The following is an 18,770-nucleotide window of genomic DNA, read 5'->3' as shown; positions in this document are numbered from 1 at the left end:
AAAACACTAATATTTAAGTAAAGAGAAAGCTAAATGAAAACGGAATGGAAAAAAATAATTAACTGAAGGGGTTTCTTATAAAGATGGGAAGAAAAGTGAATAGATTTCTTCATCTTACTGATGGGAACACGTTTCTGACATTCAGTGTTTATCAAAGTTTAGGCTGAAATGTTTCTATGAAAGTCTCTTGTTAAATCACTGGCAGAACATCACAGAGCTGTACTGCACTTTTTTAAACAGTGCGTTTCTTTTCTCATGGGACTGCTGTTAACATATTATTGTATTGGTAGCTAAGTAAATGTTTTGAGTTGGGGAAAAAAAGTGAAAAATCTATTATCTATGTTGTTACACTGTTTATTGGTTTCCTACGTGATGGCTCGTTGTCCAGATTATAAAACAGATTTTTATAGCAACATATCTTATCCAAACTTCAGGGCTTTTGCTTTTATAACAGCTTCCAGCTGTTGGAATTGAAATGTCCTAAATGGGCCCAGAAGCCAAAATTGAAGAACGCTTCATGTTAATGATCAGATTCACATATTCACGCTAGCAAGACCCCCTAAACAAATGGGTATAATGGAAAAGGACTGATTTCTGCGAGTCTCCCAGATACTCCGAGCATGAAGCGTGTACTTTAGCCAAGTGGCTAAGCTTATTAATAATATTTGAGCTTTTGGTGATCTGTTTTCCCACCCACAGTGTTCCCATGGACACCACAGCAATGGACAGAAATATTTGCTGCTAGTTGAATTTAAATGTTTTGTGTTTTTACTTGAGCAGTTGCATTTCAGAAGATTCTTAACGTTGCACAAAAAAATAACTCCTCACTACTGTGCTAAAAATACTAGTTGCTTAGCGCTGCAATCACGCTGTTTAATCTTTACCCAGAAGTTAATCTTCAGCTATCCCAGCTGAGCAGTTTGCCATATATGCAGAACCTCGCGCAGGCAGCCGGCAGCGGCTCAGTCCTGACTGCTGAAAGGCCAGGCCTGATGGTACCCGTCGAAGTCCTGCTGGTAACTGTTAAATAATTCCAGGCCAACCCAATACGGCATACGGCACTGCTCGCATCCTTGCTTCAGGGACACTTTCTAAATGTCAGAATCATCGTTAGAAGAACTGCATTTCTAATACTTGAGTGAGCAAGCGTTCCAGAAACCTTTTCATAATGAGAACTCTTACATTTTAGCTACAAAAAAGATTAAGGGAGGTCTTGTGTTGGTGTGTGCTCAGAATGCTTCACAGTTTTTCTGTTTTAATTTTAATGATACTTTATTCATCATAATCTTGTTTTAATTTTAACGATACTTCATTCATTATAATCTTCCTCAGCTACAGTTTCACCTCCTGATTAAAACTGCCGGGTCTAACTGCCTTGTCTCATCCATGAAGTAGGTTAAATGGAAAGTACGTTAAATGGAGATTAGCTACCAGAATCTCTTCCTTTTTAATGGACACTGTGTGGCTGTATCTCATGCTACTATGAAACGTTTCAGAGGCTCATGCTTTCCATGTCAGCTACTGGATGGTCCATTTCTGTGTGTGTTACAGACACCTTGGTAATCATTTGGGCTGTCTTGTGTGCTGTAAAGAAAGCAGCAGGGTAGTCAGTTGCTTCATCACACTTGCCTTTCAAAGAAGTAAGGCAAATGGCTACTGAATAATACTTAAGACTGGACATTGGGATTAGCCCAAAGAGGGACACATGAACTTGTGATGCATTTCATTCTACACAAGATCTTGGAGTGTAAAAATCTGCATTTCTGCACTGCTCAGCTTTTAGTTTATTGGGAAATTTTCCAGTTCAGTAGTCCTTTCTTGTAGCCCCTTATGCTGTGTAGACAGAATCCAATTTATTATTATTTTTTTTAAAGTGTCATTTGTGTCTTGCTTGGGAGATTTGCTTTCTCTTGGGCTACTGAAGAAACTATTCCAGGTTCCACAAAGTATGATGAAATTGGTGCTTTATTAAAATATAGCATACTTAGTTTAAGCACACTACTACTTTTATGTTTGTATGTATTTCCTGCATACTAAGTCTTCAGTTTTCTCCCTCTTCTAAACCCCAAGTATCGTCCATACCTCTCCCGCACAGCCGGTGAGCTCAACTGCTGGGTTTAGATACTTATTTGTCTGTTGCCAGGTGCGGTAGAGTTTCCATAGTGGACACCTTATAACTGCCCGAGGAGAGGACTGGACTACAGAGGCAACTTCTCCCATACTTTGTGCAGGCTTGGAAGCGTACGCTGTAAAAAAACAAACAAACAAAAAAACAGCCCAAAAAACCAAACAACAAAAACCACCCCCCACGCACCTCCCCAAACAAAAAAACCTGTAAGAGAAACAAAGCTAAAACCTGCTAAAACCAGGATACAGCTAGTTCTGAACTCTACCAAAAGTCAAACACCTCCTTTTATTCCACATGCCCTCCTGGGACCACAAGGATCTGGTTACATATTTTAGTTACTAATGGCTCTGGGTTCTGCAGAATTCAGGAGAACTCCAGAATTAATAAATGTATATGCAAGTAAGTAGCTGCCTTATCCAGCTATTCAGAAAACCTGCCAGTTACATCCTGAGTGCTTCTGGAAGACTTCAGGTGAGCTCCAGAGAGGCTTATATTTTTGAATGAGTGTACATTTATTGACTGTTCTGTTTTCCATAATCCCCTAAGGATACTGCTAGAATGCTGTCTGTCTTGATGGCTGTGTAGCTCGTCAGCTCCTGAAATACCTTGACAGTGGAATGCAGCTGGACTTCATACACTGGACATCACCCAAAGGTTCATTGCTACTTGGGAATGTTACCTGTGCACAGCTGCTTGCAAGCCCGTGGTTTTTCTCAAGGTGCCAGGGGTGATTTTGTAACTAAAGGCAAGCAAAAATGCAAAGTTAACTTGTATGGATCACCAAGGGTTTCAGAGTAGCACAGCTGGAAGAGAGGAAAGCAGATGGGGAGACAGCCTGTGTGCTTCCTGTTAAGGTTTAGGTGGCCTAGAACAGAAGATATTATATCAATAGATACTTGTTCTTCATAAAAGTGCCTCTAAAATACTGCATATCCCTACGAAGGGATATAAAATAGTCCTGTTGCTTCATGTTCTGAATCTAAATAAAAGTTTAGCAAAAAAGTTAAGTTTTAAACTGAAAATGAACATTGGCGTGTTTGTATTACCTGATTACAGTAATTTTAAAGAATGCGTTAAATGTCATTCCTGTTACTTCGCTGCCTGGCTGAGCACATTAACTTTCCCTTTATGTACATCTGCACTGCAGCACTGTCAGCTTCATCAGCAAATTTCATTATCCGTCTGGAAGGAGGATAGTTTGTGGAGGTAAAAAGATGAGGACTGCCTCGTAGTTTCAAATCAGACTGTTTTGTTGCATGGAGGTAAGAAATAGGAAGGTTTTGTAGAGGTTCACCTCTGTTGATTAATTAGTAAGGAATGCATTTATTATTCATCACGCAAATGTATAGAAGACTACATTTCTTCTTCAGATGCAAGATTCCCAAATAACTACAGCAGCATCCCTAGCTGTTTTGGCTAGTTCTGCCATTGGCTAAGCAGGATTGTCCAGACTAAAATACTGAACTGACTTCTTAAAAAAACAAAAAAAAAACAAAGCCAAAAAAACAACCAACAAATGAAAAACAACAAAACAACCCTCACCCCCCAAAAAACCCCACACCAACCAACCAACCAAACCACCCTTTCCCTTTTTTAGAGTATGTATTTTAAGAAAAAAAGAGGAAGGGAGAGACTGATAGCTATTAGATGTGTTTTTTTCTTCTTCATTTGGAACCCTCAGCTACTACAGATGGTCCTTGAAGCAATTGTCCTCAAGTGATAAATAGCATCTTTTTGGGGATAAATGAATTCATTTGAAGCTAGAGCTGGATTTAGGGGAATGTGAAACTTAAATCCACCGTCTCTACTCTCTCCCCTTCCGTAGCCTACAGTAGGAGAATCACAGTAATTTTAAATTTGTTACGTTTCAGGGAAGAGCTGTGTGTACACCTTTCCCAAAAGATAAGGACATACAGAATACATTTGAATTAAGATTCCTTTTAGCATCCCTGGGTTATATGTGCAGAAATTAAAACTTGCGCATGCTTTCCACATGCTGAAATATTGAAGATTCTCCCAGCTTCTCAGTCTGCTTATGTTAAATTCCTTTAATTAGACCAAAACGTATTTGTAATCTACTGTATTCGTTGTACTTGGGGACCCAAGAAGTCATGTGTAATACCGTAATCAACCTGGCTTCATTTTTACAGAGCTCTAAAAGAGTTTGCTGTGTCCGTCTCATTTCCTATGTGACTTAATTTTTAATTTTTTTACTCTAAGGAACATGGAAGCAACAGTCTGATCAAAAGCGAGGCTAATCAAAACTGTGTGGAGAGTTTTTAAAGCCATCTTAAGTTCTTGCAACAGTGCTCTTGGATGTTTTGGCATGTTTTTGTGCCGTTGTCAATGGTGCCTGAATGGGGAGCTGTGATTCCAGCCCTCAGAGTGGGAAACACCAGCAGATTGTGGGGAACTGCTGGTACCATTTTGAGACTTGAAGAAATGGGGAAGGAAAGTGTTCATCTTACGAGCTTCATTGATTTCAGTCCTTCTATAGGATAACTCTAACTCAGCTTGTCTGTTGTTGCTTCTGCTTCCTTTGTAAAGCCCCCGACCTCCTCAGAACAGAGAACAAAAAAATACTTGAGAGGATTAAACATGATACTAACGGAACTATGTTGATTGTTTGAGAATGTACAAAGCCGTACTGAGGAAAAAAACCAAACAACTTAAGTATTTAATTCACAGAACAAAAGTAAGAACATACCCCACATAGTTTAAATAAGTTTTGTTTTACACTAGATGGAGTGGCAGAAACTTAATCCACAAAAATCCACAAATACAATATGATCTGTAAACTTGTCACTTGAAGAATAGAGAGATTCTTCTAATGCTGTATGAGTCACAGAAATAGGCGATAACTTATGTTTTGAGTTACAATGTTGCTCATTTGCAAGTCTTTTTCTGAAGGACTGAAAATAAGAATTACAAAGACCATTATATTAACTAATGAGGTATTTGCAGGTATTTTTCTAAGAGTTCACAAAGTGGGTAGAATATATCCCAACAGACATTAAGTTATTATCTGCCCATTTTCTTACAACAGCTGAGCAACCATAAAGGAAGAACACGCTTCATTTGCACCTGCCAGAAAGGAGTATGTCACCATCTGCGTTTCAGACAGCTTCAGTTCCAGGTGTTTGGGATTTAATTTGTATCAGTTCAGTGCTTGGGTTTCTGTGTATCTCTGGCAGCAAACTCAAGCTTCTCCAGTATTTTTTTCAATTTAAATTATTTTAATGAACCATAGTAGTATGAGGCTCTAGCATAGCTTTTCATCACTTGAGACTGAGGTCTAAACAGATTGTACTTTAAGGCCAACTACAGCCGCACCTTAAAATCTGATGTATTTGATTTACTGCAGATTTTGGCAAACACAGCCATGTATGAGCTAGGAAGGAGAACTGGCTTTATGCCTGTGTGTGCAGGTGGTTTTTTTTCTCTCTTGTTGCACCAGTGTAGGACAATAAATCTGAAAAAAGTGTACAAGCTTACATGAAATTATGAGGTAATTTAGTTTATCAGTGTCCTGGGTTGATGATATTTCCTGGTAAACTTGCAAATGCACGTTAGACAATTCTAAGAAATACATTCACAAGTTTCAGTCGAAACAAAAAGGCCTTTTAATTTGGCTTCTCTTTTGTGATCAATTGCTATTTCTTAAGTAAATTATGTAGATTCTTTTAACTGATCTTTAGCTATGTTTCAAAACTTTAGAAATTGGGAAATGCAGTTATTTTCCACGGGAAAAGTATATTCCCAGTATTGCCTTGATACGAGTAAGTAGTAAAAACAATAGATACAATAACTGGTTGAACTCATGTAAGAGTGCTGAGGAATGCTGCTTAAGATGTCTGGATATTCTGAAGTCGAAGTGCATGTCATAAATACGTTGTAGTGGATTGAAGAATAGGGGGGGTGAAGTTACTGTTCCTGCTACCGTCTGTCGCTGTTGTATGTGGGAGGGGGTGCCTTGGCCAGACGTGCTTCTTCCTCTCTCTGCCCTGCCTTCACCTCTCCAGAAGATCTCAAGTAGCTGAAGTGATTCTGACATTTAGAAATAAAAGCCTGTTGTTCAGGGAAGAGTACATATTTCATTTAAGTCTTTGTGTTGTTAAAATCAGTAATGCTTCTGATTTGTGATGTCTCATAGTTCCACCTATCTGGGAAAACTACCAGAATGTCATTTTGGCATAATTCAACAACTTTGACATAAGAAGTAGTTCTGAGGTCTTCTGTTTTCTGTGTCAAACACGGTGGTGTGTGAGTGAAGATAAGTTTTGCCCACCTCTTCACCTACATTTCAATCATAAGGAGAGCAAAGCTTCTGACTTCCTTCATGTCTTAGAATTCTTTCTAGTCGCTTTTGGGAAGTTATTAAGCGCACATAGCAATCTTTATTCGTATCACTTAGAGTTGGTATATTTATGTACAAAGTACTCTCTAAAAGGTAAATTGCGCAGTGCATTTTGCAAGACCAATAGCGTGTGACAAGCCTTTGCCTGTTTTTAGAATTCACAATTGACTAAGGTTATGTTTCAGAATACTGTAAAATAGTTTTTAGATTAGTCCACCTACATGCAGATGTACAAGGAGTACAGATGGTTATCCTGTATTTAAAATGAAGATGAATAGTGTTTATCTGGAAGCAGTATGCATACCCATAGTTTTACAGGCACAGGAAAAGGGAAACTTTACCTTTTTTTCCTATAAGATTCTAAAATTGAAGTCTGTTGTTCGTCCAAAGCTACAGAAGAAAAAGAAGCACAATTCTATGCAATTGCTGTGCTTGTTTTCAAATTGAGTAAGTTGAGCTTCCACCATCTCAACACCGCCAAAGTCCTAAACTGTGCCACTAAATGAAATTCCACAGGGTTTAAAAACTGATCTACTTTCTATCTTGGAAAACTGGTAGTTTCAAAAACAAATAAACAGAAAAGATGAAGATCTGAGGTGTCAGAAGAATCATGCCATACTGTGTCGTTAAAAGCGGATTCTGTGACTGAGTTTGCTTCCAGACATACTTAATGGCAAACTAAACATTAAAATTCTGAGGTTTTTTCTTCCCTCCTTTTTTCTGCAGTGAAGAGAGTTACAATGTCACAGACTATTCGTTAAGAGGCCAGCTGGTGGTACAACAATGTGACAGCGAGGACCTGACTTCTTCTCCTGTAAAGAATGCTTCAGCAATGCTCTACTTGCGGCAGAGTTCTGCAGTTTACCTCTTCCGACTGGCTGTCCTCAGTAACCACGCAGGAGAGAAGGTGGAGATGCTCCTGGGAGCAGAGACTCAGTAAGTCAATAGTTACTGTTTCTGTAATTTTTCACTGACTCGGGAAGGCAAACAAGGACTGCAGGATGGAGATTTAAGCAGTTTGGATTTCTTGGGGTTTGAGGGTTGTGGAAGGAATTTCCATAAATTTATTTTCAACTTAAGTGATTATCACGATAAAAAAAAAAAGAAATCAAAGTTCTGCCACATAGTGCAAGTGTTAAGTAAACTACGCAATCTAATGACTGACTACATATTGTGATATTCTTACTGTTTAATTTGAACTACAAATGTGACTTAAGTATCTGAGTCAACACTAGGTTTTGTTGTAGCTGAGTATGATGTGTTTACATATTTCTCTAACGCACCTTTTGAGAACTGGAAGTCAAGACACAGGTTTTCTGCCTAGCTTACCTGTTAACATAACACTTTTATCCGATATATTAATCATTATGTCCAGTGGGTAAGTGCCTAAAGTAACAGTGCCTAACGGAACAGCAAATAGTAGACTGTAGTTGAAAGTGCTATACGTGTGTGCTTTCTACAGCCTGCTTCAATATAGAGCTGTCCTACAAACAGTTCAGACCATTACCAACCCCAAGGAACAGAACTCGGCGTGAACAACTGCAGGTTCTTAAATTTCTACCGAAAGGTCCATTACAAGCAATTGAGGTGGTGAGAGTTGGAGTTCCAGGCTCTGTAACGCTGTTCCCATCTCATCCCGTGGCACACCGTGCTGCGGTGCAGGCTGCGTAATTGAGCATGTGAATCTAAACGTAACGCAGGTGACTATGAGGAAAACGTTGCTCTTACTGTTGCAGTTAAGGGAGGTTTTCTTGATATTTATCTTGAGAAGATGACCTTGAATAACCTGACTGCAGAGATTCATTTAAGCTTTCTCCGTCTCTGATGCTTTTCTGCACTGGGGTGTTCCTTATTCTAATTGTCAGGTCTTTTAGCAATGTGGCATTTGTACCACGTTGTGTGTATGTAGAGCACAGTATTAGCAGGAAGAAATGGGCACAGGTGCATCCTAAGGCACCGTGGTGGTAGCAGGCAGACGTTGTGAAGGTATGAACAGAGAATGCTCTTGTCCTGGAGCAGTGATTTGTGAATTATTTATTATAATGGTTGGATGGTGCAAAAGTAGAAACAGTACTGGATTAAATGGGAGGAGGAGTTTGGCATTGCCTTGGGGAAGCAGTGGAGCTGTGCTGGGATAGAGGTGGTCCTTGTTCTCCTGACGCAGTTTTGAAGAGCATTCCGCTTTAGAAACGCACAACAAGAAGTGTCTTGTTCTTTTGGGTGCAAATATGCGAGAGGCCATCATTTCTCTGTGGTGCCATTAACTTCCACACAACCCTTCACAAAAGTGAAAGATTTTATCTGTTTTAGTGGAAGCTGGAGACGGGACAGAAGACTTGAAACAAAGTGCTCCAGACGTATCCCGGCCTGGAAAAATTTACAGTTTTAGGTTTGCTTTCAAAGTTTAGAATAACCCTGAAAGAAACTACAGACTGTTAATGATTTCTAGTAAAGATCTCATTATAAAGTAAGCAGATGATTCAGACTTGTTTGGAAACGCATTTTTATTGGGGAAAAAATGCAGTACATTTTTAGTTGTCTGCCTTTTAAAGAAAAGACATTTTGTTCTGCAGATTTTATTATTGATTTTCTATGTACTGTTTGTAATATAAATAGCAGTCTAGGATATTGTCATTCAGAGGAAAAAATTCTGAAAATAATTACTTTATTTGGAAATTACCTATCTTTGTAGAGTATTATCATGTATACACAGGGTACAGAAAAATGTAGCTTTCTCTTATCTTTGAGGAGCATGGGAAGGGGATCTACAGTTGGAAGGCCAAGCTGGAGGGTTTGGAGTGCTTATTGAATAGAAATTTGCATGTGTAAAACTTAAATTTGTTTTCACTGATGCAGAAATTTCTAGCACAGTTTTATCGTGTTTTGTTACTTCATGTGCTGTGGGATTCCCAAGTACAAAAGTACTTGTGAATAAGGCACAAAATACATGGTACACACAGATTCTGAAGACATATATACTTAAACTCAGAGACAGTCTGGCATTATCCTATTTTTCTTAGAGCTGTCTGAAAGGAATTGTAATTTTACTGTTAAGAATGGTTACAGGGAATGGAAAATGAGAGTATAAATAACACCTGTTTCTTTAAAAAAAAAAAAAAGCAAGCACAAAGTTAAGCACATGCCAAATTGCATATAGACTTTCTTAGTTTGGTTGAAAAGCAAGTTTAGCACCACCTACTTTTAATGACTGAAATGTCTAAAGTAGCATGCGTTGTAGTTTTGGCCATTTGACGAACAGGTATCAAATGCCAGTAGGACCTGCAGTAGTTTCATCTTGGAGGAAGAATGTGTTGGGATGTAAAAATAATCACAGCTTTTCATTCTGAGTGAGTGTCGCAGATAGTTCTTACGGGAAACCTGTAGGTATTGTATATTAAAATTGCTGTATTGCGTATATGATATCCTTTCTACATTAGATGGATTATTTTTTTATTAGTTTACTAATACATATTAGTCGCAGACACTAGCAGAGAAGTCTACCTGCATTACTTAACAGTAATTAAAATAAAGGTATATAAGACATCATGCCAGTAGGCCCCATGTATATAGGCTTTTTTTTTTTTTTTTTCCCCCTAATCCAACATGCTTAAAACAGTTAAATATGTTTGAATAATATATTACTAAAAGTAGTATCACACCTTCTGGCCATATTTTGAGAGGAGAAGAAAGAAGGCTTTGTTTTGTTCTCTTACCCAATAAGAGGAAAAATTTAAACACAAAATTTTGAAAAGAGGAGTAGTCTTGACCATTATCAAGAGCAGGAGTTGGGAAACTGAGTTTTGTCTTTGTTTGCAGGAGTGACAGAGCTCGCTGGATTACAGCGCTTGGACAGGACAGAGACGGGCAGAAAACGGACAGGACGAGTAAGTTACAGCTAAAAAGATTTTCGAGAGCTTTGACAGGAGAATGGAAATGCGCTGCCCCTTAGTGGGGACATGAGCCAATGTAGCCTACAAATACCCTTAGAAATGCTGTCCATTTTTTTCCTGGGCTCTGTATGCAATGCATGTGTTGTTGCCCTCTCCTCCTGTGCACGGGGGCTTCGAGGCATTCTGCTTCACACAGTAATTTCCATTTGCATTCATTAACACCAGTTTGGTCAGTTGTTTCAATCTGTTAGCAAAAGTGCAAAGCCCCTTCCCTTGTACGTTTATCTCGCTTGTTCGCATGTAATTGCTCAGGTAGGAAGCCATTTGCATAATTTGCTACCTCCTTTGGGTTTTTTGGGGGGAGTATACTCTAAGATGGAAATTTTTAAAATAAATCGTATATATTTTTTAATAAAAGATACTCTGTTATATGAATCCTCTAATTCAACCTGTCTTATTTCTTCCACAGCTTTGACTCAGGTAGAGATCATCCGAACTTACACAGCAAAGCAGTCAGATGAACTGTCTCTTCAAGTTGCTGATGTTGTTTTGGTTTATCAAAAAGTAAATGATGGTAAGTGAGAATTTTGCAGTTAGTAACCGACTGTCACCGCTGCAGGTAAATCCAGCTAGTAAAATTTGTTTCCTAATAGCACTGGCCTTACAATGAATAAAGGTTTAGCTTCCAAGAAAAACATGAGCGTTTTGGTTCAGGTTTCTAAAGGACAGCCTCTGTATAGGGAACAGATGTTCAAAGTAACTCATTGCCTACCGTAACTTGCCTGGACGTGCCAGTGATTCTCCTGTCTCGTGATGTGCTGATTCAGTGATGCTTGCAGCTGTCAGCACTTGAAGTACTAAATCCTGACTTAATGATGTTATTCAATATTACATATGAAATCAAAGATCCTGTCAATTGTGCTGCATTGCTTTCTTTAGATTGCAATTATATTATATTCTTTATATTACCTCAGACGATATATTTGAATAACAGTATAACAAATGTATTACACTTGTTTCATATAATATTTATTTGTGCATACTATTTTGTTTGTAGTCTGCCTGTATAAAAAAACCACAACTGCTGCATCTATTTTAATCTGGTACTTGATTCACTACAAAGATAGATAAAGGTATAATGTATGTGATAACTGTGTCAGCCCTGTCTGCTCAAGTGCAACACAGTTCTGACGAAGTATCTTTAACATAACTTGAGAAGGTTTGTTACTCTTTGTCTATTCACCCTTGCAGGCTGGTACGAAGGGGAACGACTGCGGGACGGCGAAAGAGGTTGGTTTCCCATGGAGTGTGCTAAAGAAATCACGTGTCGTGCCACGATTGACAAGAACATGGAGCGGATGGGACGCCTGCTTGGACTTGAAACCAACGTGTAGACTGTTTTTGCTTCTTCATACTACTCTACAGGATTTGCACTAACTGCTGTTGGTGGGGGCACAGGGCCGTGCCCTACAGCTCTCGCATGGAAGAGTGGGTCACCAATGCAACAAATCTAGTAACAGAGCACTGATATTTCAGATACGCATCCCTTTTTGCTTTGTGTTTTGAGAGCTCTGAGCTGAAACCTGGCTCGACCAGTAGCAGATTTCAACTAGAAGTAGTTTCTTAGGCACTGGAGATCAGCCATGCATCTCCCTGGCTCAAATTTCAGTTTCAACTTTAGTTCCTCCATTCCTGCCTTTTTACATATTTCCATCTGTTTTTGAGCATCTTGACTTTCTTTCAGAAGCAGAGCTCCGTGTAGCAGTCTGTGTAGGAGACCAAACACCAGAAACTCGCCCAATCCATTGAGGTGGAGGTGAATAGCAGTATTGGGAGTTTCCTGCTTCTAAGAAACTGCAGGGTTACATGCGCGGTATCAGAGACTATGTTCATGGCTTGCTTCCCTGTTGTGTCAAAATCTGTGTGTAACCTGAACTAGCATAACCAACCCCATAATTCCTAAAGGACTACCTCTCCAGCACAGATCCAGGGAGGTCCTAGGCTTTGTAAGAAGTAATTAGACCTCTCCAATTGATGTTAGCAAGGCTGACAGAAGCTCCAGGGGAAGAATCCAGAGAAATGCCTCCAGTGATGGTGGTCTATAGTACGGTGTGTTACTCATTCAGGCAGCTCAGACTTTTTCTCCTTCTAGTGCTGCAGTCGTGAAAGGATTTCTGAAAGCAAGAAAGAGGTACCAAACTCTGCAAAATATAGTGTTGATTATCTTGGTCTCAGATCCGTTTTAGCACAGGTATCTTAGAGGAGTGTAATTGCTGGAACTGTGTCCATTTTGTTTCTGTTTTCCCCATGTGTTTAACTAGGTCTTCGTATTAAGTTACTGCTCCAGAACAAGGGTTTTGGTGGGGACTGCAGAAAAGAGGAAATAAATACTTTGTTCTGGATTTGGGGCATTTTTTTGGGGTGTTTTTTGTCCTCTAGTCTTTCTGGTCTTCTGTACTAGAGGAGAGTAGTAACATCTGAAGAGCTTTGTTAAGGTGCCAGGTCTTCTCATCTCCATTGTATATATAAATGGTGAGACCACCACTGAGAAAGGAGCTGGAAGGAGATAGCTGAGCACTTTGATTAACCTGGTATTTTGTTATCTTCGCCTTCCCCTACTGCAGTGTGATTTGATGGCACTGGATGCTTCAGGCAAGAGGTAAGGAGGGAGGGAGAGACAGCAATAGATAAAATAGTACTGGGAGCTTAGTTTCAGAGGAGCTTGCATTGGTGCTGCTTCAGAGAAGCTCTTCTCTGCTTCAGAGAAGATGTCTCACAATTGCACTACACAAACCACCTGCTCAGTTTTTGCATCTGCAGTTTAGCTTTGGAATTTCACAGAAAAAAAACCACCACTTAATGTTGCATTAATAAAATGCACTCAAAAATGAAGTAAATTTCAGTGCATCTTTTCTGTATATAGGTGTGACAATTTGTATTATAAAAATCTTCATGTTTTTAAGGACCAGCTGATAACTCAGCAGAGTAGAAAACATGTTCAATAAAAACAAGGGAACAACGTGTAGTACAAAGGTTTTCTGCTTGTTGCATTCCCTGTCTTTTTAATGGAGCTGTATGTTTTATATACTGTAATATGTTGATTGAGTTTGTGAATGAATTGGATGTTTATAAAGATGTATCTCTGTAACAATTTAAAATAAGGCAATAATTTTTGTATAAAAATACTTACCTTGACAGCCCGACAGTGGTTATACAGCCTTGTAAATTAATTTAAGTGGACTGATAAAAAAGTAATGAGGAACTGTAAATTGAACAGACACTTATTTAACATAGTAAAAATACTGCTAATATTTTAACAAATTTTATTGTACACAGGCAGATGTTTAACACAACTGAATGTATAAATCCAGACATTAATTTTATTCTTATTTTTTTTAATACATTGTATATATTTTTCATACCTAGTTTTTCCAAAAATGCTGTAATGTTTTTTAAAGAGTTTTTAATTTTTCCTAGTGTTGGACACAGTTCTTCAGGAATGAAAAACGTCTATGATTTTATAGGACAACAATCAATAAAATACTTTTAAATCCTTACTAAAAAAAGCTTCCATTTTTCTTTAAGAAATACAGTTAACTGCAAGTTGTTAATGTCATTCTTGTCAAAGTAATTAAATCTGTTCTGTAACCTGTGGCATTTAAAATCTTCTGTTCTCTAAGGATGAACACCACCTTCATCTGTCCTACTTCATCTGTCACAGATCTGTCACACATATGCACATGAATTTAGAGCAATGGCATAAAATGCAGGCCTAGGAGAACATCTTGTGTCTCAAGTTAGAGACCATGTTAGGAGAGAGAAGAGGAAACAAGTCAAGAATATAAAGCTTGTCTGAGTGCCTCTTAAACACGGACAAGCATGGAACATCGGCTGCCTCTTGAGGAAGCCTGTTCCAGGGTTTGTCCACCCTCACAGTACAGAAACGCTTCCTAATGTCCAGTCTAAACCTCCCTTGATACACCTTTGAACCATTCCCATGAGTCCTATCACTGGATCCCAGGGAGAAGAGCTCAGCACCTCCCTCTCCATATCCCCTCCTCAGGAAGCTGCAAAGAGAAATGAGATTGCGTCTCAGCCTCCTTCTTTCCAAACTAGACAAACCCAGAGTCCCCAGCTGCTCCTCAGAGGACTTGCATTCCAGCCCCTTCACCAGCTTTGTTGCTCTCTATGCTATGAGCCTCTAAGGATCTGGCCATGGCATCCCATACACCAGAATTCTAGAAGTGACTGTGAAGAAAATAATTCAAAATTCATTGAGAGACAGATGAAACAAGGCCCTACTGTAGACCACTCAGGAGTGGAAATGTTGGATCCAGGTCTTTTGCTAAAGATGACTGCATTACTTAGTATTAAATAGTTACAATAAATGCTGGAAGAGTGTATTGCAATTATTTATAATGCAGTACTTATCCAGGGGTTAGTATACACAGGAAGAAAGGTGATTGCCTGTACTAGTGCTGACAGCTTGGGGCATGGGGACTGTCCTCTCCTGCCTGATGGCTGCTCCTGCTGGCCACAACAATGGTCTGGGAACCTTCTCATAAGTGGCAACAACCTCACCATTAACCTAGGGGCTGTTAACAACCTCACTGGTGCAGGCATGACAGCTACAAATTCATTCCATTATATGTTTGTCCCACCTGCTTACTTGCATAGTTTGTTTGCCCCCACCCTTCTTTGAACAAAGAATCAAAATTTAAAAAAATAAAAAAAGCACACAGTGAGTTTTTTAAGGAAGCACCTGATGCCACCAGTGTTGTCTAAGCTGTACAGCTCCAGCCCACACTACACAATTCCCCCATGCACAGAAATAAGACTGCACCATGTTCCGTTCAGTGTAGCAACAGCGATTGCCTGGAAAAGACATGGCAGGCACAACAATGAAAAACAGTGAAAAGGAGCAGGCACAACACTGAAAACATAGCCTTTAAAATCTTTGACTTTCACTCATCTAAATTCCCTCATAACTCAAAAGTCTTGGAAATTTAAGAACACACGACAAGCACTTTATCTAATAGTTTGTATAAGGAAGTTTTCAAAAGCTAAGGGATTTTTTGTGCTTTTTTTTTCCCTTCTAGCAACTCCACAATAATTTCATTAGCAAAAAAAAAAAAAGTTACCTTTTAACTCTAACTTACTCTAAGATGAGCACTTTTACTGCAAAGAGAATGACCTAAAAAGCCTCATTCATTACTTTCACTAACCAGTGTGCACATGTGCACACACACACAGATACAGACACACTTTCTCTCTCCTCCCCCCTGCCCTGCCCAAGGAGGAGGACATGACACTAGTATCTCCTTTTTAATTAAACAGCCCAGCAGTGACAGAATACTACTGAGAGTTTTACTGTAAAATCAACTTTCATTTTTGCAGGGCCTGGAATTTGTACCCCTTCCTTACATAACTTCTCCAATCAGGTTTTAAGCAAGTTGACTAAAACTAAAAGGCTCTCAGTTCCCTGAATCAAAGTTTCACTTTTATGCAATTAAATATATATCACGTAAGGTGGGCAGGAACCATGCAAAGCCCAACGTGCACGACTGGCCCAGCCACAAGGTGCCTGCATGGATGAGAACATTATCTCAGGTTTATGCTTAACCCTCACTGAAGCCAAGACCAAACTGAACATCAGCACCGCCAGGGGAAGGAACCCACTTGGTCCTGGTGAGCCCAGGTGCCCACATGGTCTCTGTGGACTGCTGGAGGCCATCAAGCACCCCTTCGGGAAACCAGTGCCCACCTGCCATCAACCTGTCTCAGCATTTCCAATACTGGCGTGACACAGCTAAAGAACAGCTACTGATATCTTTTCTGCTTCTTTGTATCATCACTGCAACATAATAGAACTTTTTTATTTGCTGAACTTTTTAAAAAGTAACACTGTAATGCAGTATTGTTCCTGACTTTCCTATCAAAGAATAAATTTGTTTGCCATTATGCAAAGCTAATTTGCTGAAAATAAAAAGGCAAAAGTAGGACCACTTTAGTCAACCTACACAACCTCATGAAATGCAGCCGTTACACAGCATCATATTTACACGCACATACCTTAAACTCTCTATCTATAGAATATATTCACACAAGCTTCCTTTTTTCCTGTGTATCCTATTTCTAAAGTAATACACTTGGTCAAAACAAGTGGACAGAACAAGTATTAGAAACAAACTTAGAGTAAATTTTGATGCCAAGATTGAGCAAATCTGAGGAGGTCTTGATTCCTGGGAATTAAACACAGCTATTAGTGCTCTTAGCTCTACTGTAGTCTGCAAATTAATTTTTGACAGCTGTATCGTAACAACTACATCATTTAGGCAAACTGGAGATAACAGTAAGGTCAGGAAGAATTAATTACCACCACTGAATTCTGTTTCATTCTGTAAGCTGGAGGTCCAGAAGATGCTAGAAACTCTACACAGTCACAAACAGCCTTCATTAAGTGCACTATGAACTGGGAAGAGAAACGTTCATTCACTCTAGCTATCCATATGGAAAAGAAAATTAAAAACCTTACACAAGCATTACCTCAGATTGCTTAATAACCTGACATTGTGGTTTAACTCTGGTAAGCAGCTACACCCCACACAGCCACTCGCTCTCTCCCCCTAGTGGGATGGGGAAGGGGAATCAGAAGGGTAAGTGAGAAAACTCATGGGTTGAGTTCAACAGGTAAAGCAAAGTAAAACCAGGCATTCATTCACTGCTTCCCATAGGCTGGCAGGCGTTCAGCCGTCTCCAGCAAAGCAGGGCTCCATCGTTCTAAGGGAGACTTGGGAAGATGGATGCCACAGCTCTGAAATGTCTCCCCTTCCTCCTCCATTCCCCAGGCTTTTATTGTTGAGTGATATGACCATACAGTTGGTGTGGGATATCCTTTTGGTCAGTCAGGCTCAGCTGTCCCAGCTGTGTCCCCTCACAGCCACTTGTCCCCACTCGCTGGTGGGACAAGTGAGACAGGAAAGGCCTGGACCCCGCGCAGGGACAGCACAGACACATCAACACCGTTTTCACCACAGATCTGAAACACAGCACCGACAAGGAAAATTAACTCTATCCCAGCCAAAACCAGTACACCTGACTTTAGGAAAAGGCTAATTTTCAAGCTCTCAGGAACACAGAGGTTTCCGATACTTTTCTGCTTAGAAAAAAAGTATGTCAAGCTACACACTTTAAGCGCAGTTGCAAAAGTTAACAAATACTATTATTTACACATTAGTCACGTTACTTTGTAAGTAAAGATCTGACCATACCAAGCCACGGCCAACTCAGTGTGCATTTCTTCTACTGGTGGCCCTGATACCATAGCATCATCTCCATCACCTGGAACTGAGGGAGGGGAGGTGAGAGAACTACTGTCTGTTCAGCCAGTGCTGCTGTTCTTACACAGGCTCCACCATCGCTACCCTTTCTTTTTGCCCTTTGTGTTGTTAGGTAGACATTTAGGCATCACTGCTTTTAAGTACCGCGAAAACCAAGAACAAGGAGAGTACGACTGGTACCACGTGCCAGCCTTTATTTTTTTTTCCCCCCATGATTTTTAATCCAACCCTGCCAGTAGCAGCGCTACCGCCCATTCTTCCTCAAGAAGACACAAATTTGCGATGTAGAGCAGCTCACCCTACTTTTCTGTGGTAAACTGCCCCTGCCATCCCACACCCCACGGCCTTAACTGGCCCCAGAAGCACAGCTGCTCCCTCAGCTCTGGGCGCCATCTTACTCCTGGGCGCCATTTTGTGAGAGTTTGCCCCTTGTCCCAGCACAACGCCCCTTTGTTTCCAAGACCAATAGCCTGAGGTACAGCGCTACAGCAAAGTTATTTCCTTTCCATTTCCACACAAATTATCACAAATTTAATTTCTTCCCCCGCCCTCTTTGATTCCAGGGCTCACCTTCAGCGGTGAGGCTCCCGCCTCCTGAAGAGTGCGACGCAGCCCTCAGAGCGGCTCAACACCGCCATGAGGCGAGATGGACAGCCCGCCTCCCGCTCTTACCTGCTACCCGAGCCTCTGGCGGGTCCCGGCGGACTCCGGTGTGTCCTCGCACCCCTCACAGCCCTGGATTTTCCTCATAAAACCGCGGACGGCTCCGGGGAGGGGGACGGTCGGGCCCGGGCGCCGGGCGGCAGCGGCCGCTGCCACCCGGCGCCCGGGCCCGACCGTCCCCCGCCCCGGAGCTTTTGTTTTCCTCTTCCTTAAACTGCCTCCTGCAGCCCCAGGGCAAAACGTTCCTCCTCCCTCACTAAAACACCAGCCTCAGCACCTGGGGGTGAAGCAATCAACTGATTTGGGGGGGAGGGAGGTTGAACAGGTGTGTTGTAGAAATAATGAGCTTGGCAGCCTTGACTCCTTGTTAACCCAATGGAAATCTGGAGGCT

At 40.5% G+C, this 18,770-nt stretch overlaps 1 protein-coding gene across 3 annotated transcripts in view; it reads left to right on the top strand.

Annotated features, from left to right (window-relative positions):
• The window catches only part of ARHGEF26 (Rho guanine nucleotide exchange factor 26), a 55,115-nt gene extending 42,506 nt beyond the window's left edge, over nt 1–12,609 (top strand). For all 3 annotated transcript variants that reach the window (XM_063337748.1, XM_063337747.1, XM_063337746.1), the window contains 4 exons: nt 7,212–7,421; nt 10,302–10,369; nt 10,845–10,949; nt 11,627–12,609. In XM_063337748.1, the coding sequence (XP_063193818.1) occupies nt 7,212–7,421; nt 10,302–10,369; nt 10,845–10,949; nt 11,627–11,769 (526 nt within the window). In that variant the 3' untranslated portion in view covers nt 11,770–12,609. The remainder of the gene's footprint in view (nt 1–7,211; nt 7,422–10,301; nt 10,370–10,844; nt 10,950–11,626) is intronic.
• Nucleotides 12,610–18,770: the final 6,161 nt, after the last annotated feature.

This window comes from Chroicocephalus ridibundus, chromosome 6, assembly GCF_963924245.1.
Source record: "Chroicocephalus ridibundus chromosome 6, bChrRid1.1, whole genome shotgun sequence".
NCBI lineage: Eukaryota > Metazoa > Chordata > Aves > Charadriiformes > Laridae > Chroicocephalus > Chroicocephalus ridibundus.
This window is presented reverse-complemented; position numbering and strand designations above follow the sequence as displayed.